At 38.2% G+C, this 16,267-nt stretch overlaps 1 protein-coding gene and 1 pseudogene across 2 annotated transcripts; both read left to right on the forward strand.

Annotated features, from left to right (window-relative positions):
• On the forward strand, window positions 1-3,926 carry LOC103463516 (5-hydroxytryptamine receptor 3A-like; annotated as a pseudogene). The gene is made up of 4 exons (XR_014087144.1): window positions 1-270; window positions 665-828; window positions 1,519-1,807; window positions 3,023-3,926. The product of XR_014087144.1 is annotated as a 5-hydroxytryptamine receptor 3A-like (transcript).
• Window positions 3,927-3,933: 7 nt separating this feature from the next.
• LOC103463517 (uncharacterized) lies at window positions 3,934-16,080 on the forward strand. The gene is made up of 18 exons (XM_081605835.1): window positions 3,934-5,148; window positions 5,544-5,707; window positions 5,797-5,841; window positions 5,924-6,033; window positions 7,695-7,864; window positions 7,981-8,141; window positions 8,550-8,760; window positions 9,149-9,439; window positions 9,669-9,875; window positions 10,768-10,851; window positions 11,005-11,165; window positions 11,538-11,582; window positions 11,784-11,890; window positions 12,051-12,220; window positions 12,415-12,575; window positions 13,266-13,476; window positions 14,205-14,411; window positions 15,114-16,080. The coding sequence occupies exons 1-18, from the start codon at window positions 5,094-5,096 to the stop codon at window positions 15,440-15,442; spliced, it is 2,889 nt and encodes a 962-aa protein (XP_081461961.1). The 5' UTR covers window positions 3,934-5,093; the 3' UTR covers window positions 15,443-16,080.
• Window positions 16,081-16,267: the final 187 nt, after the last annotated feature.

The following is a 16,267-nucleotide window of genomic DNA, read 5'->3' on the forward strand; positions in this document are numbered from 1 at the left end:
TTTTCCATTCTAATTGGAGTATTCTTGTTAGTCATTGAAATTCAACCAGGTGGAAATAAGATATGTGCTGTATTTAATATCTGTGTCTGATTTTCTGCAGCATGGAGAAGAACTTGGCACCAAGCGTCCCGTACACCTACCTGCATTCCAGTGGTCTCGTTTATGATAGCTTGCCTGTCAGAGTCGTGAGCTCCTGCAGTCTCAACATCTACCTGTTTCCATTTGATATTCAAAAATGCACTTTCACTTTCAATTCCTACATACACCTCAGTAAGTACAAACTATGTTGACTATAAAGATGGGTGGGTTTCATTATCATTATTATTTAAAGGGATTAGGTGCATCTAAGCTAACGTAAAAATATATATATATATATTGAAAGGGTTAATAGAGGAACGTAGTTGTGATGGCTTCCTGAAAGAGGAGTGTTGGAAAGAGCAGACGTTTTTAAAGAGACAGAGGCCCAATTTCAAGGCTTTAAATTATGAAGTCATGTTTGATATATTACAGTATTTTTATAATAACTGAAGGTGACAGTTATTTGATTGTGTTATAAAATGGTACATATTTGCCAAGGAAATACATAATACCTTCCCTTTAGAAAATACTCTCCATTTGCTGAGCATCTTGATCTGGTCCAACATTCATTTTATTGTCCTTACAGGTGATGCTATACAACTTGAACTTGATGGCACAGACCAGGGCATATTTCAGGCATCGATAAACGAAATGGCAACGATGGGTGAATGGCAGCTAGTTGGAATGAAATCAGAGAAGGTGGCAGTACCAATCTTAGAGGGGTCCACTTATGATGAGCTTCGCTTCTTTGTAAGAAACTGATGCAGTTATGTCATGTTTGATGTTAACTAATTATAAACTAAGTGGGAAACATCAGTACATTCACAGAAAACACAAATTCTTGACCAAGTGAATTAGTTTAATCCATCAATAAAAAAGAGATGCTAAAAAAATACAATTTTGCATTTGCATTCAAATTGCATTTACAGTATTAATTAAAATTAATGCTGTAAACATATATATTTACAGTATTTAAATACGCAAAAAAAATGTACACAAAATTTTTTTCCATGCACAATGTCTGCATAAATTCTGTGTGGAAATTGACACAAAATCAACAGATCCCCGTATTTTTTTAACACCAATGCATAATTATGCGTTTTTTGCCAATTTTTTTTTAAATGTTCAAAAATATTGGGTTTAACTCCCATCAGCAGGTGGAAGTCTTTCATTCTTCTCCTCCACTGCTGCCTCAGCCTTACTTGAGGTCAAATTATAGTCCGCGATTGATATAACAACAAAAAGTCACATTCAGCGTCCCACATAAGCCACATAAGCAAAAGTCCTTGCAAATATTTCTAAAGTAGCACCACAAAACTAATGATTTTGAATGCGGAAAATCACAAAAATAATTGCAAAATCCTGGAGGAACTGATTAGATTAAAAATGTTACTTTTCACCACAAAGTCATTTCCACTGTTTTACTGATTATGATTTTTTTGTGCTCTTTCTATTGACATTAAAGTTTTGCATCTGTCTGGGATTTACTGTCTACTTGCATGCATTGTTCTGCTGCAGGTCTCTGTTCGGCGCCAGTCTACCATGTATGTGGTGAACCTCCTGATCCCCAGCTGTTTCCTCATCACTGTAGATCTCTTCAGCTTCATCCTGCCCATCCAGAGCATTGACCGGTCCTTGTTCAAGATGACCCTCGTCCTGGGCTACACCGTCTTCCTGCTTAGCACCAACGACCTGCTCCCTAACACTGGAAACACCATCCCTCTCATCAGTCAGTTCTCAGAAGCTCTGCTGACTTATTTTTCTGCATGTGAAGAATGTATCTGGTCGTTAATGCAAAGTTAAGGCAATATGATAAACACATATATTGCAGGGGTTAAAGTGTTGAAAGTTTAGGCTGCAGATATTTCAGAACATAAAATGAAACCCGAGATATCTCTCTTAAAATCCACAGAAACAGAAAAATCATGCATAGATTGAGAAAAACATCTTCTTGTAAAATGGGAATGCTTTCATGACCCAAGCACAGTTAACAAATCTGTATTTGCACAACTGGACGAACACCATTTTTAGAACAATGTCAGTCTGGTCGTTTTGCTGGGCATAAAATGCTTCTGTAGCTTTTTGCAGAGCAACACTTGGAAGCATGTGTGCAAAAAAAAACTCCAAATTTTCTTATCTACGTAATTATCACAAATATAACATGTCAGCCTTTTACGTGAGTGAGGTGATTGGCTTCAAGGTTCAATGTCTTATTTTAAAGCAAAATCTGTTAAATAAATTAGATTTGTGTAAATCCAATTTTTTTTTTGGCTGTTGTAAAAACTTTACAATCCTAAAACTGATGACCATCACCCATTCAGGAAGACATCCTCCCTTTACTAGATAACACTCCTGCATTGTCATTTTCATCACTACATGCTCCAGTGCATATAGCTTGATAACCAGCAAAGCCAATTCCAAAAAAATCTTCTATGAGCATCACAACTTTGCCATGTAAATCATGCATGCTACAACTTTAAATAATTGGTTTATCAAGACAATTATAAACCATGCAGATGGTCTCTCTACACTAATGTAGGTTCAATCACTTCTGCATGCTGAATGCTTGAAGTGGCTCCAGCTGACACCAGCCCAACTTAATGTCAGATTATTTCAGCTAATATTTTCATTAAATTTGAGGCACAGATAGAGCATGAAATACATCAAAATAAAGACTAGCTAGCGTACTCATGAGCTTTATAAGCCTTTGTAACATACATTGTCAAAACAGAGTGAGATCAGCTTAATAAATAGTTACATAATATAAGCACAAGGCACCATTTCCAGTTTTACTTTTTATGCAAAATGATGGAATCAAAATAAAGTGCAAGTATCTATTAATAGACAAAGCTAAAGTCAGAATGTATATCTCAAAAAATTACATTTTTGTTTTTCCTGTAAAACAACTACAAAGTGTTAGAGCTTTTTCTGGTCACTGTTCCAGATGTGTTCCTGTCTCTCTGTCTGACTATGATGGTCACCAGTCTGATGGAGACCATCTTCATCACCAATCTTCTGCGGGGCTCGGCTCACTACACTGCACCTCCTCGTTGGATGAAGGCGTTTGTTCTTCGCTTCTTGGGTCGACTTGTGGGGCTTCCACCAAAGCCTGAGCCCCAAGAAGACCTGGTGTTTAAGAATCCTGATACACAAGGTCGGCCACAGACCCAAAATAAGGTTTTAATCTCCAACATGATCCATTTTGCTCATTTTGAATTGATAATGATAATTTGCTTTCTCTGGGGCAGAAATGGCACACGTCCCCACAGAGTCCAAAGAGAATGAAACGACAGAGAGAAAGGCGACGCTAAAGGAGGCCGAGACCCTCCAGGTTCTGAAGAACCTGAGCAGGGATCTCCAGGCCATCCACCGCCACGTTGTCCAGCAGCTGAAGGGAAGTCTCAGCTCAGAGGACTGGATCCAGATCGGCCTCGTCATCGACCGCTTGCTGTTCATCTTTTACATCTTCTTCATGTCAGTCAGCTTCGTTTCCATCATCATTATCTGGGTTGCCTCATATTACGCTGCATAACTTCCAGTTTGTTTTACTGCAGTTCTATTTAGAATTTAATGTGTTCTATTAAATCACAGATGCTATTTACTTTAGAATATAATTAGTTCAAGTTAAAATCAAATCAATCGTTGACTTTCATGACCCAGCTGCCATCTTCTGTTTCTAGCTACTTCAAACATATGAATATCCTTGTTATCAAATATTTTTCTTATGATATATTTTCATGGCATGCTCTATCGCTGCATCAGATTAGATTGTGTGAAACTGAATTGAATTATATACATTAAAAAACATTAAATTCAAGTTGTAGTTTACTTATCACTTTTAGATTATAACGTTACCTGAACATTTGTTGATCCTCTTGAACGTAACCATAAAGGATGGTATGTAAGTAATCAAATTGTAAAGTTAGGCCACCATTGTTTCCGTTTTTGCCTTCTGTGGCTAATTACTCTCACTGTGGTTTTTCTGGAGTCCCAAAGTTTTAGAAATGACTTTGTAACACTTTCCAGACTAATAGACCTCAATCTCTTTCTTTCTCATATGTTTCTAAATTTATTTGGCTCTCAGCATGATGTCTAGCTTTTTGGTGTACTTCACTTTTTCTCCCAGCTCCTGTTTAAGTGATATCTTGATTGAGAACAGGTGTGGCAGTAATCAGGTCTAGAGACGTTGAACTCAGGTGTGATAAACCAGAGTTATGATTTAACAAGGGGAAACATTTTTTCACAAAGAGCCATGAGGGTTTGGGTCGTTTACCCCTATTAATAAACTGCATTTTGTTTTTATTTGAGGGAACCTACATCCTTGAGACCTAATTAAAATGTATATATTTGCTGACAATGACAACAGTCGGTGTTGTCAAAGAAATTGTGAGTAATTAGTTTTTTAAGCCAACTATAAATCCCAGATGAGTCCATAATTAATCAATGCAGAACTGGAACAGGATGTGATTCCCTGCAGGTGGAGGTGCTGAAAAATAAAATGGATGAATGCTCATTGTAGGTGTGAAATAACAACTTATTTCTGCCCTTATTCTGTTTTTGGTCCATAATGGATTGGTTTTTTTTTGTGGTTTTTTTTTCTGGTTATTGTTATTATTATTAATATGTACTCCTAAAGAATTAAATGCATTAAAACTCTCTGTCAATGTCTGTATTCAGTATAAAATCAACTTTTTGACATGATTAATAATAAAAAAAAAGTGTCGCCTGAAAATGCAAGCACAGATTATGTGTATAATGCGTAAAATAACAAACTATAAGAAATTTTAGATCCAACTATTTTTTATGAAACTTATAAATGAATTTTAGGTGAGTAGCTTGGTGTAGCTTTGATTAAGTATTTTGCTGGTAGATATGGTTAGATTGCGCTTTAGTCTCACAGGATTTCCTTTCCACGGCGATGTTCCTGTAAGTAACAAAAACAGGAGTCTCAGTGTGTGTGTGCTCAGTACTAGCAGGAGTTTTTCAGTGCATGTTGTTGAACCCGTGTTTGCAGCATGATTCTGTTTCAGCAGAGGCTCAGCTTCTTTTCAGGGTGGCTCTTACTGGCAGGTAATTAAAATCTCTTTTACTCCTTTTTATGTTGTTTGTCACAAATTATCTGTCTCCTATTAAATTGATCTTAAAACATCTCATGGTGTTTGAGTTTAATCTTTTCTGTATTGTTGGTTCAATAAATGGGCTCAAATTTCAAATCAGGACATTTTCTGATGATTCATAAAACGTCAATGCTATTAAAATAAACGTATGTGAATTTCCACTTAGGTAATAATATTGATCAACCTCCGTATTTTAGTTTTAAGTTGAATGGTGTGTGTTTGCAGGTTGATTGTTTTTCTATAATTTAGCCTTGATTTACTGCTTTTCATTCTTACTCTAAAAATAGAACGCAAAGTTTTTACAAGACCACAGACAGGTTATCGACAGTTTTATCTATTTTTGCACAGCTGCAACATGCCATGGTAAACTGGTGTGTAAAGAAGGCCAAAGTGGTCCGACTCAAGATTCCATGCAGGCCGTGTTTGACATGCAGCCCTTCAGGCCAGCTGTAAATCTCAGTAACCCCACCATCGCCCACATCTCCTTCACCCTGTACGCCGTCCTCGGAGTGGTGAGTAAATGCATGTAAACTGAGAGGAAATTAACCAATAATCTAATAGGATTTACCACAATCATTCATTGTTATTTTCTGCTTTTCAGAACGAAAAAGCTCAGTTACTCACTACATTTCTGTGGCTCAGACTGGTGGGTTTCATAGATGCACAGATAATTCATTTTACACTGATTAAGAAGTTCACTGACATGTATTTCTGTTTGCTGGCTGCAGTTCTGGCACAACGAGTATTTGGTTTGGGAACCTGAGAAGTGTGACGGTGTCGCCAGGATTTCTCTCCCTGTGAAAGAGCTGTGGTCTCCAGACATCATCGTTTATGAGTTGTAAGTTACCTGTTTTGTTATTTTTTTCTTGATTTATTTTTCAGCATGCATGGACCTTCAACATTCATTTAGATAGTAACTGAATGTCATGACGTTTGCTGTTTCAGTGCATCTTTAACTTTGAGTGTTTCACATATTTGATAGTGCAGCTTCTACTTAAGCAGCAGGTACGTTAGAGCAGTTATGCAAGTTCACAGATAAAGTAAGACTCAACTCACGTGGGTACATAAAATATATAAGGATCTGCATTATGGTGATATGAAATATTTTCTCAGAAGAAAACAAGCTGGTTGGGCGTGTCTATAAAAAAAACATGCTGCCTTTAATGTGTGTCAGTTGATAAGGAGTCATGCTGCATACGTTTTGCTGATGACTGTATTTGTGTGTATCGTTTGATAATGTTAGTGTTGCTGGAACTGCAGTATGGGTCCCTGCCCCCTCTTTCTTTCAGCCTGTTTGTATGGCAACAGCTTACAACAGATGTCTCATCAATGTTCTGCAGAAACAGGTCCAGGTCGTATCAGGTTACATAGAATTCAATTAGGTCCAAATTCAGTTCAGATCATTTTAATTCAGGTGATCCTTTGGCTGCATTCAGATCCTATTTCATTTAATGAGATCAAATAATTTACTTTTAATCAACTTCAGTATATTCAAAGTTAGTTGGTAAAAAAAAAAAGATGTCTATCCTTGGACCAATCACTCATCATGAAAAAGAAAGTGGTGACAGTGGAGATTAAAGAGCCAACTTCAACAGCAGAAACCAGCCTCATCTGTCACCACGAACTGGGGCAGAAGATTTAATACTCAGCATCAATCAAACATGGATTTTACTTTCTTATTAATGAAATTCTATCCTAACAATTTAGTTTCCCACAGAAAAGAATAGAAAATGACTTTTGCTCTAACATTGTTTTAAGGAGCGTGTCACCTGGGATTCGTTTTCTTTGTGGTGTCTACAAAAGAAGCAGATGTTGACATGCATGCAGGGCAACTCCCTTGTTTGCTTCCCGACATTGAATTTTGCATTTCAAAATATGGTGGATCTATTCTTGCTACTGTTACTTGAGAAAATCTGTATTTAAAAAAGCCCAAGAAAACATCAATTTGTGGTCAATCAGAAGTGAAGCAGAGTGATAAGGGAGTGCAGACAAGTATGGAGAAAAGGGAATTACACCTGTGGCTTGATGTTAGAGCTGCAAACAGGCCTGAGACTAATTAAAACCATGGAGTTGAACTCTAATGGTTAAAAAAAAAATTATGAAACTAGAATTTACTTGGCAAGACTACATGTCCTGCTTGGGTTGGGAATGCCTGGGGAACCCCCAGAATAAGCTGGAGGAAGTCCCTGAGGAGTGGGATGTCTGGGGTTCCCTCCTGGATCTGCTGCATAGATGAAACTCTGAATGTTTCTCCTAAAACACAGTAGAAACATATTGAATGTTTGCACCTCTCATCTTGTGCTTTATAATAAGGAGGTGTGCAAACTCTGGAGCATCAAAGCAGTTCATCAGAAAAAGACCCAGATCATACAAATAAATAAAAAACACAGGCATGCATACAAGGGCCACGCAGTAAACAGATGTTGTGTTTTCTGTGAAAATACATCTCCTAATCTGCTTCATTGTCCCCTGCCGTTTCCTCCTCCACTGCCTTCCAAGTGTGGATGATGATGTTTCCCAGGCGTGTCCTTACGTCTACGTGAACCACACAGGACGCATTCGCTGGGACAGGATGCTGCGGCTTGTCTCAGCCTGCAACCTGGAGATCTTCAGCTTTCCTTTTGATGTGCAGAACTGCACATTCACGTTTGGCTCCTACATGCATACAAGTAGGAAAGCTTTCTTGGTTTTTAACAACAACAAAACAAATCACAACAGGGAGCCAGTATCAACATTCTTGTTGTTGCTGCACTTTCTCACACTGCCTGGTAATTCTTGTTCTCAGTACGTGACGTGAGAGTCAGTCCAGCTCTGACTTTTAGCGAGATGTCAGAAAACTCAAAGCAATACCTGGAAGCCAGTGGAGAGTGGGAGCTGGTGGACATACTGGGCGAGACGTCCATCCTGAAGTTTGGGATCGACGAGTGGGACATCATCACCTTTTGGGTTTGAGAAATAATATTTTACTGATTTCACAAGATTTAAATGTAGAAATGCTGTTGCTAGGGAACTGTAGTTTGTTGTCTGCAAGATTGGATTGAAAGTAAGTGACTTAGAAAATCTGGCATGTTGACAGTATGCTAGTGAAAATTGTTGCCCAAGAGCAGAATTACTTATAATTTTTGCTCCTTGAGAGAACCAGTTCAATATCCAGCAATAGATTATCTTTTTAAAATAGTCAAGTCATTTGTGCTTCCGTACAATCAAAATGGCGGTAGAGTATCCTGGTGTAGGAAATGTGACGTCACAGCTAAAAGGTCATGAACTTCCTTTAGAATTCAGCAGAAATCAAAACCAATGTGCATAAATCAAAATTAGCAGACTTACAGCTGACAGTTTTCTTTTGTCCTTTAGGTGGTCATAAGGCGGCGCCCGGTGCTCTACGTGGTCAACCTGCTGATCCCGAGCTCCTTCCTCATGCTCATTGACATTCTGTCCTTCTACCTGCCCCCCCACAGTGTGGACCGGGCCTCCTTCAAAATGACCCTGATCCTGGGTTACACCGTTTTCCTGCTCATAATGAACGACCTGCTGCCCAGCACAGCTAATGGAACGCCCCTCATAGGTCAGAGATTGTGTTAAGGGCGTACTGTTATGAAATAAGGTCTGTGTTGGTTAAAAAGAGTTTGCTACCAAACTGAAATAAGATTTTGTATCATAGTTGAAGTTGCAGAATGTAACTTTCATTAAAAAAATGCTGTTATATATTTGTCAAATTTGACAATATGAGAGTAGAATATAAGACAGATAAGTTGTGAAAAAGTTGAGGTCCTCTGCTTTCTCCCAGAACCTGCAGAAATACACTGCTCAGTCAGAATTGACCAATCAGAGCCAGGAGGAGGGTTTTAGCGCTGTTAATCACTCCTGTGTTCACCCTTTTGCTCTTTGCTTTTTGAAAAGGCCATATTTTTACATGCTGCAGCTTTGACGCGTTACGTGTTCATCTTCATCAGGTATCTATTTCTCTGTGTGCCTGGCTCTCATGGTCATCAGTCTCCTGGAGACAGTCATCATCACCAACGTCCTCCATCACAGCTCCATGAAGTACCAGGAGGTTCCAAACTGGGTTAGAGTCGTCGTCTTCAAATATATCGCAACCATGATCTGCTACCGGTGGCCCGAAGGCGTCTCTCCCATTCTTAAAACACGGGAAGATAAACCTGAGAGTTCAAACGGCAGCGAAGGCGCGTGGGTCATCCAGCCAGTCAGCCAAGCAGCCGACAGGCACCGAACCTACAGTGAAGGTAAGCAGGGAATTAGAATGTACATCTGATTTTTTTATTTTTTTTTTTACCTGTAATTAAATCATTATATTTTTCAGACATAAATTAAAACTGAATTGGAAATATCAGGAAATGTACATTTTTATTTAGTAAGAAGGGTGTCCCAATCTTCTTACAATTTTAATGTGCAAAACTGTAGATTTTGAGGGTAAAAATAACACTACTCTGGATTCCGTCTCCTCTGTTGTAGACACAGTTTCTCTGCCCGAGCTGCAGCTGATCTGTCAGTACCTGAAGGACCTCCGCGCACATCTTCTGTCGGTGCAGAAGGAGAGCAAGCTGCTGGACCAGTGGTGTCACGTAGGATACGTACTCGACTTCCTGCTCTTCCGCATCTACCTGCTTCTGATCAGCTGCTACGCCATGGTCATTATCACCATGTGGTGCATCTGGATCAGTCAGACCTAACTGGACACGGGTCAAATGTGTCAAATAATCACAACCTGACGTAAGATGTATTTGTGCAGATTATTTGTTACAAATGCACCCAGACTTGCATTTTAAGATACTCTGGTTTCCTGAGATGGTGGTAGAGTTTGTGTTTGTTGTTGAATCTGTATGTATCTTGTGTTTTAAAGTTGTAATATGTCTAGCAGCTATAAAAAAAATAGACACTTTGATTAACAGAAAATTGTGATTGAAGTCAATTTCACATTTGTTGTAAAGTTTATTTCGTCAGAAAGTTCTTGTCCACCTGTTAAATTTTTTTTTTTCTATTTACTCTCATGCATCATCCATATTTTAGCAAACACATTTATATGTATGTCAGCATGCCATGTAGAGATATGGCACAGATAAATGATATTGCTTATTTATCAATTTTTGCTGTTAATCAACATCATTTAAATAAAATATGACAATAATATAAAATGAAAAGTCGGAGCTTCAATTATGTTGTTTTTTTTTGTATGTGTGCACTATAATTTTTACCTGATTGATTGCATAGTTGTATATTTATTATTGCCTCTTGTTATTGTTTTTTTTTAAATTGTCCATTATTTTTAATGGAAGAAGTTTGCAGTTTGAATTAGTTTGTTGTTGGTTCATATCAGGGAGGGGATCCAGAAAGGATTTAAGAACCAGTTGTAAATCCAAACACTATTTTTATGCAAATACAGCCATAAGAGCTCTTATTACGACTACCAAGGCAGTAAAGGCCTTGAGTCATGCACCTGTGTCCCAAATTGAAAAGTCAATATTAGCTGCTGGAGGAGGTAATAGTTACGGATGAAATCATATGACCAAAGCAGAGACATCTCCGGTCGATGAGCCAGTCTACTGAACATAATCTAAGGAACCTGGTGTGAAAATTATGGAGATTTCAAATATCAAACCTTTTGCACTAATCCTCATCTTTTTCACTCTGTTTGATGGTAAGACAATTTTTTGATGTGTGCATTTTGTCTTGTTTTTATATTTCTACATTAAAAGTCTTGTCTCAATAGGTACATGCAAATAACATAGGAAGTATAATTTTATTTTATCTGCTATAAAGTCTGTTTTAATTTTCTGTCTCTTTTCCAAAGGTTGTGTAGCAGCTTTAAACTGCACCAGTCCGTCTCCCGAGTCCTTGTTTAAGGAGCTTGACAACCAGTTATTCCGTCAGAACCTCATCCGTCCTGTCGCAAGCTTCTCAGAGCCGCTCAACATAACAGTCAGCATCACTGTGGTTGGGATTTTAGGAGTGGTGAGTCTAAACTATTTATTCATCAAAAATGAATTTTTGCCAACAATGCAAACGGGCCAGCACGTGGTAAGAGTGGATGGTTAATTACGTCAAGTTGCTCACTTATATGGTGATGTAGAGAAAAAGATCAACTTCCTTTAAGAGAGAAAATCGGGCTGTACCTGCATGGGGTTCCGAAAAGACAGAGCAGACCCACACAAGAACCACAGGCCTAGAAGTAACTTATGTTCTTTAAGATACTTATTTATCTATGTATATGTATTTTTGAGTGTGTGGTTAAATTTGCTTTCTGTATGTATTCAAAAGTACTGAACAGTGGTCAGTGGTCGCAATCATCTTGCAGTAATTTAAAAAATATTGTTTAATTTCTAGGATGAAAAAACCCAAACGCTGACAACTTTCTTATGGCAAGGTCTGGTAAGAGAATAATGAACTACTTGATGCAATGCTCAAGATAACAAAGATCATTTCTGTAGAATGTCGACATTTTCTCTCTATAAATATGTTTTTTGTTAAATTTACGATGTGAAATTTGATCTGTTTTTCAATTGTAATGATAATGAACTTATTTTTAATGTGGTTATCTGCTGAGCAGGGGCTTTGTTTGTAATTACATAGGAGTGGAAAGTAGCAGGACTCAGCTGGGATGAGCAGGAATGTGGAACTAAAAGAGTCTCTGTACTTCGGGAGAAGCTTTGGGTTCCAGATGTTCACATCTCAGAGTTGTAGGTCTAATCTATTTTCATTCTTTGGTGGAGTTTCTATTAGAGATGTTATTCTACAGTACCTTAGTATTATTAGGGAAGTTATAATCAAAATGTTTTAGTACAGCAGGGAACAAAACTGAGTTTATATTGTCTTGCTTTTCTCTTCTTTTTTTTCCAGTATGGATGAGAACAAATCTCCTCAAACTCCCTACGTTTACTTAAACAACACCGGTCATGTTTATGATGATAAACCCATTAGAGTGGTCAGCTCCTGCAAGCTGGAAATCTACAACTTTCCCTTTGATATCCAATCTTGCTCGCTGACGTTTGGGTCATATTTACACGTTGGTGAGACAACCATACAACATTTCCATTGCAAAAGAATAATAGCTGAACTGTGCAGTGCTTCCTTGTCATATTTATATCTTAAAACAAGTCTACAAAATATTATACATTTACATTGTAAGTGTACAGTAGCAAAGTGTTTCACTTTCAATGGTTATTGACTGACTGCTGAGCTCTCAAAATGAATGTTTGTCAAGCTTCGGAAATACGGATGCTTCCTGGCATGACAGGAGAAGAGATTCTGAGCGAGTCCAAAGGTGTGCTGGAGACGAACGGAGAGTGGGAACTCTCTGACATAAAAGTGGTTCCATCCGACCTGGAGCTAGATGTAGGAAGCTACTCTGTGGTAAAGTTTAAGGTGGGCTTGGTTTTTACTATTATACTCTTTTCTGTAAAAAAAAAAGAAAATGCATGCATATCAGAACTGCAGTTACAGTAGTTTCAGAATCAGCATCCACCTCCCCGTAGCAAGAAACATTTATCTAAAACAGGGACAAATGTATTACTAAAACAGATTCTGCTTTAATTTTAGCTTTCTATGGAAATGATTTTTCTTTGAGGAAAGAAATTGACAGACTCAGAATTACAGCAAAGCAAAATCTAAAATTGTCTAGCATAAGATATCATTATGCACATTATGTGATGGCCTGGTACAGTATAGTATATTACAGTAAAGTTTAGCATAGCTTAACACAGCATAGTTTAGCATATTACGGCGTAGTGTGGCATAGCATACAGTGGAATACATAGAATAGAGCAGTGTTGAATACTGTAATACATTAGTAGAGTAGGGCATAGTATAATTTAATATATTATAACACAGTGTGGCATAGTTTAGCATGGAATAGCACAGCATAGCATAGTATAGTAAAGTGCAGTATAGTGCAGTACTGCATAGCATTGTGTGGTGCAGTGTGGTCAATATATAATACAGCATAGTGAATAAAGTTTAGTCAAATGCAACAGTGTGGTAAAGTACAGAGCCGTATGAAATAGATGAGCACAGTATATATAGTACAGTGTTTTGCATCCTGTGTATCATCTGCAGCTGATCCTGCGCCGCAGACCAACCATTTATGTGGTGAACCTGCTGGTCCCCAGTTGCTTTCTCGTCACTGTGGATCTCATCAGCTTCCTGCTGCCTCCTCAGAGCGTGGACAGGTCCTCGTTCAAGATGACCCTCATCCTCGGCTACACCGTCTTCCTGCTCATCATGAACGACTTGCTGCCGGTCACAGGAGACAGGACGCCCCTGATCAGTAAGAGACACCTCAGATTTGGTACATCTTCAGTTTTGCATACAGTGCAGCTAAATTGTTACTCTAAAAGGCGCGTCAGTTACAGCTGAAAATACATTCAATGATATTTGACAGAAATAGAGACTGAAGTATATTCAAAATCTATACAACAATATAAGAAAACTCCAGTGAGGAAAAAGTACTAAAGAGGTGCGATTAACAACCACAAACAGAGGCACAAAACAGCACGTCTTCAATCAATAGCATGTGATTGTTTCTTTAACCAGATAAAATTTCTCCTTGAGTCTAAATGTTCAGTCTGTGTTGGCTCGGCCTCACACTTCATCCATATTTCTACTAAACAGCAACCTCTTCAGCACCAATGTTAGCACAGGCGTCGTGTTTATTGACTTATTGGCTACCAGATCTTATGAGGAAGTTCTGATCGAAACAGAAATGAGTCAGTGACTCCGCTCAACTCGGTCTATGCTCTCTGTGTGTGACAGACACGCCTCTAAAATCAAGTCAACCTGCTCTCTGTGAGGAGATGAGCAGCAGGTTTATCTGGTTGTTATCTAAACTTTGTTTCCTGATCAGGTTTCTCACTCACAAATAAACACAAACACACAGAAACAAGTGTGATGTATCCTCCAGCGAAATATATTTAACTAACAATCTCTTCATTGAGGATAAATAAAGTCTGACTCGATAACTTGCGTCAGTCTTAATTGCTTTGATGTTTCCTGCAGACGTGTTCTTCTCCATCAGCCTGGCTCTGATGGTGGCCAGCCTCCTGGAGACGGTCTTCATCACCAACATCCAGTTCAGCTCCAGCCAGTACAGTGCCGTGCCTCGCTGGCTGAGCGTACTGGTGCTGCGTTATCTCGCCGTTGTTGTTTGTATGTCTCCAAAGAAGAGCAACAGAGTTACCGTCTGCCTCAACCCGTCTTACAAAGGTAAAGCACCTTGTGAAATAAGAAACACAGCAGACGCCATATTGGTTGGCTAAGGGAAGTTTAGGATTGGAAAAAATTCTAAGTAGTAGATGAAATGCAAGCTACATATCTGCAACAAAGATCATTTCAAGTTTAAAATATATTTATTTTCCCTTTATTAACTTTTGTGCACACAAAAATATCTCCATGCTGTATGTAAAATGCTTGGCAAAGGCTACAGAAAAGAAAAAGGACAAAGACCCTCTGTATAAAAATGAAACAATTATTTTGAAATGAACCACCAGATAAAGTTTCAACACTTTTGCTGATGTTGCACTTTTGCAACGCCAGCAAAAGTGCTGGTGTTGCATAAAAAGAGCAACACTGGTCCTTTTTATGTCTCAGATGTGTTTAGATGTTTTCAGTACAGAAAGCGAACTAAAAAAAAGTGCAACCAAAAGCTACCTTCTTTCACCACAATAAATATTACAGAAATCAAAAATGAATTTAGAAAGGCTTTAAACCAAACAATGCACACATAAAAGGAAAAACAGAATCACAAGACAAGAATCACATGAATCATTTCCAGAAAAGTGTTGTTAAAAATAAACTTTTCTTTGCTTGTACATAAATTTTACGGCCAGACTTAAAAATGGGCGTTCCGTTTTCAGTTGCATGTATCAAAAATGGTTTAAAACCCATCAAAAATCCTCGTTTCCTCAGATTCAACAGCAAACACAAACTCCATCACCATCTCAGGAAACCAGAGCATCTTAAAGGAACCACATCCAGTGAAGAAGGCCTCCACCCCTCCTGCTCCTCCCCTGGAGCCGGCTCTGGAGGAGCTGAAGAAGCTGACCAGAGACCTCACAGCCATCCGTCTCCAGGTGGACAAACACTTCCACGGGTCCAAAACCGCAGAAGAATGGCAAATGATTGGGATAGTAATCGACCGTCTGCTGTTCTGCTTGTACGTAGTCTTCATTATTGCAAGCTTCATCACCATTATGGGTATCTGGATCTGGAATAATACATATGCAAATCAGAGCTAACATTACAGAGCTGCTCCAACATGCTGCCACAGTGTCGATCCAGTTTATGTTATGTACATTAACAAAAAACCAAAACACAGAGAAGCACTCTGGAGTCGTCTGGTTCCATTCTGAAGGACAGGAGACATCTAGTGACCACCCTCTGATATCTAACCTTTACCTAGCTTGTTTTATGGTTATAAACGTGCTATAAAAACCTGTAACATGGGCACATTTTGTAAAATTCAGATGACTTCCGTCAACACACAAGAGACTGCTTAAATGTAAAACTGGATTTAAAAAATGGCCATGTTATGTTTGAATTAGGAGTTTGTAAAAATGTATGTTAAAACGTATAAATTAATTTGATTCCACAATGTTTGTAATCAATAAAAGTATATTTCAAAGTCCCACTGCCACCACTAGATGGCACCACTGTGAAAATGTGCTGATAATTGTTAATCATGACAAATAAAATGTAAAGGACGACTCTCCATCACACTGATAAAGCAGCTCTGGGGTAAAAATGGATCTAAAAAAACAGGCATGTTGCCATGGAGAGCTGGGAAGTCATAAGAGTAAAATTCCAGTCAATTTTAATGCTTTCTGAAGTACTTCAGTCAGAAAAAGCTGAGCAGTCTGACATATTAAAAGTTAATAACCACTTTAAACTGAAAAGTCTCTTTAGTAAAAAAGAAGAAAAATCAAGTGCATAAACAACGAATGGATCCATTGTGAAGAGATTAGCTGTTAGTAATGAGACTTATTAGAGGTACAAATTATCCAGTTAAGACTATTTTTGCTGATCTTATTTATGACAAGTAGAACCATTTATTAGCTATTTGA

This window comes from Poecilia reticulata, chromosome 4 (genome assembly GCF_904066995.2).
Source record: "Poecilia reticulata chromosome 4, P_reticulata-male-v2, whole genome shotgun sequence".
Lineage (NCBI taxonomy): Eukaryota > Metazoa > Chordata > Actinopteri > Cyprinodontiformes > Poeciliidae > Poecilia > Poecilia reticulata.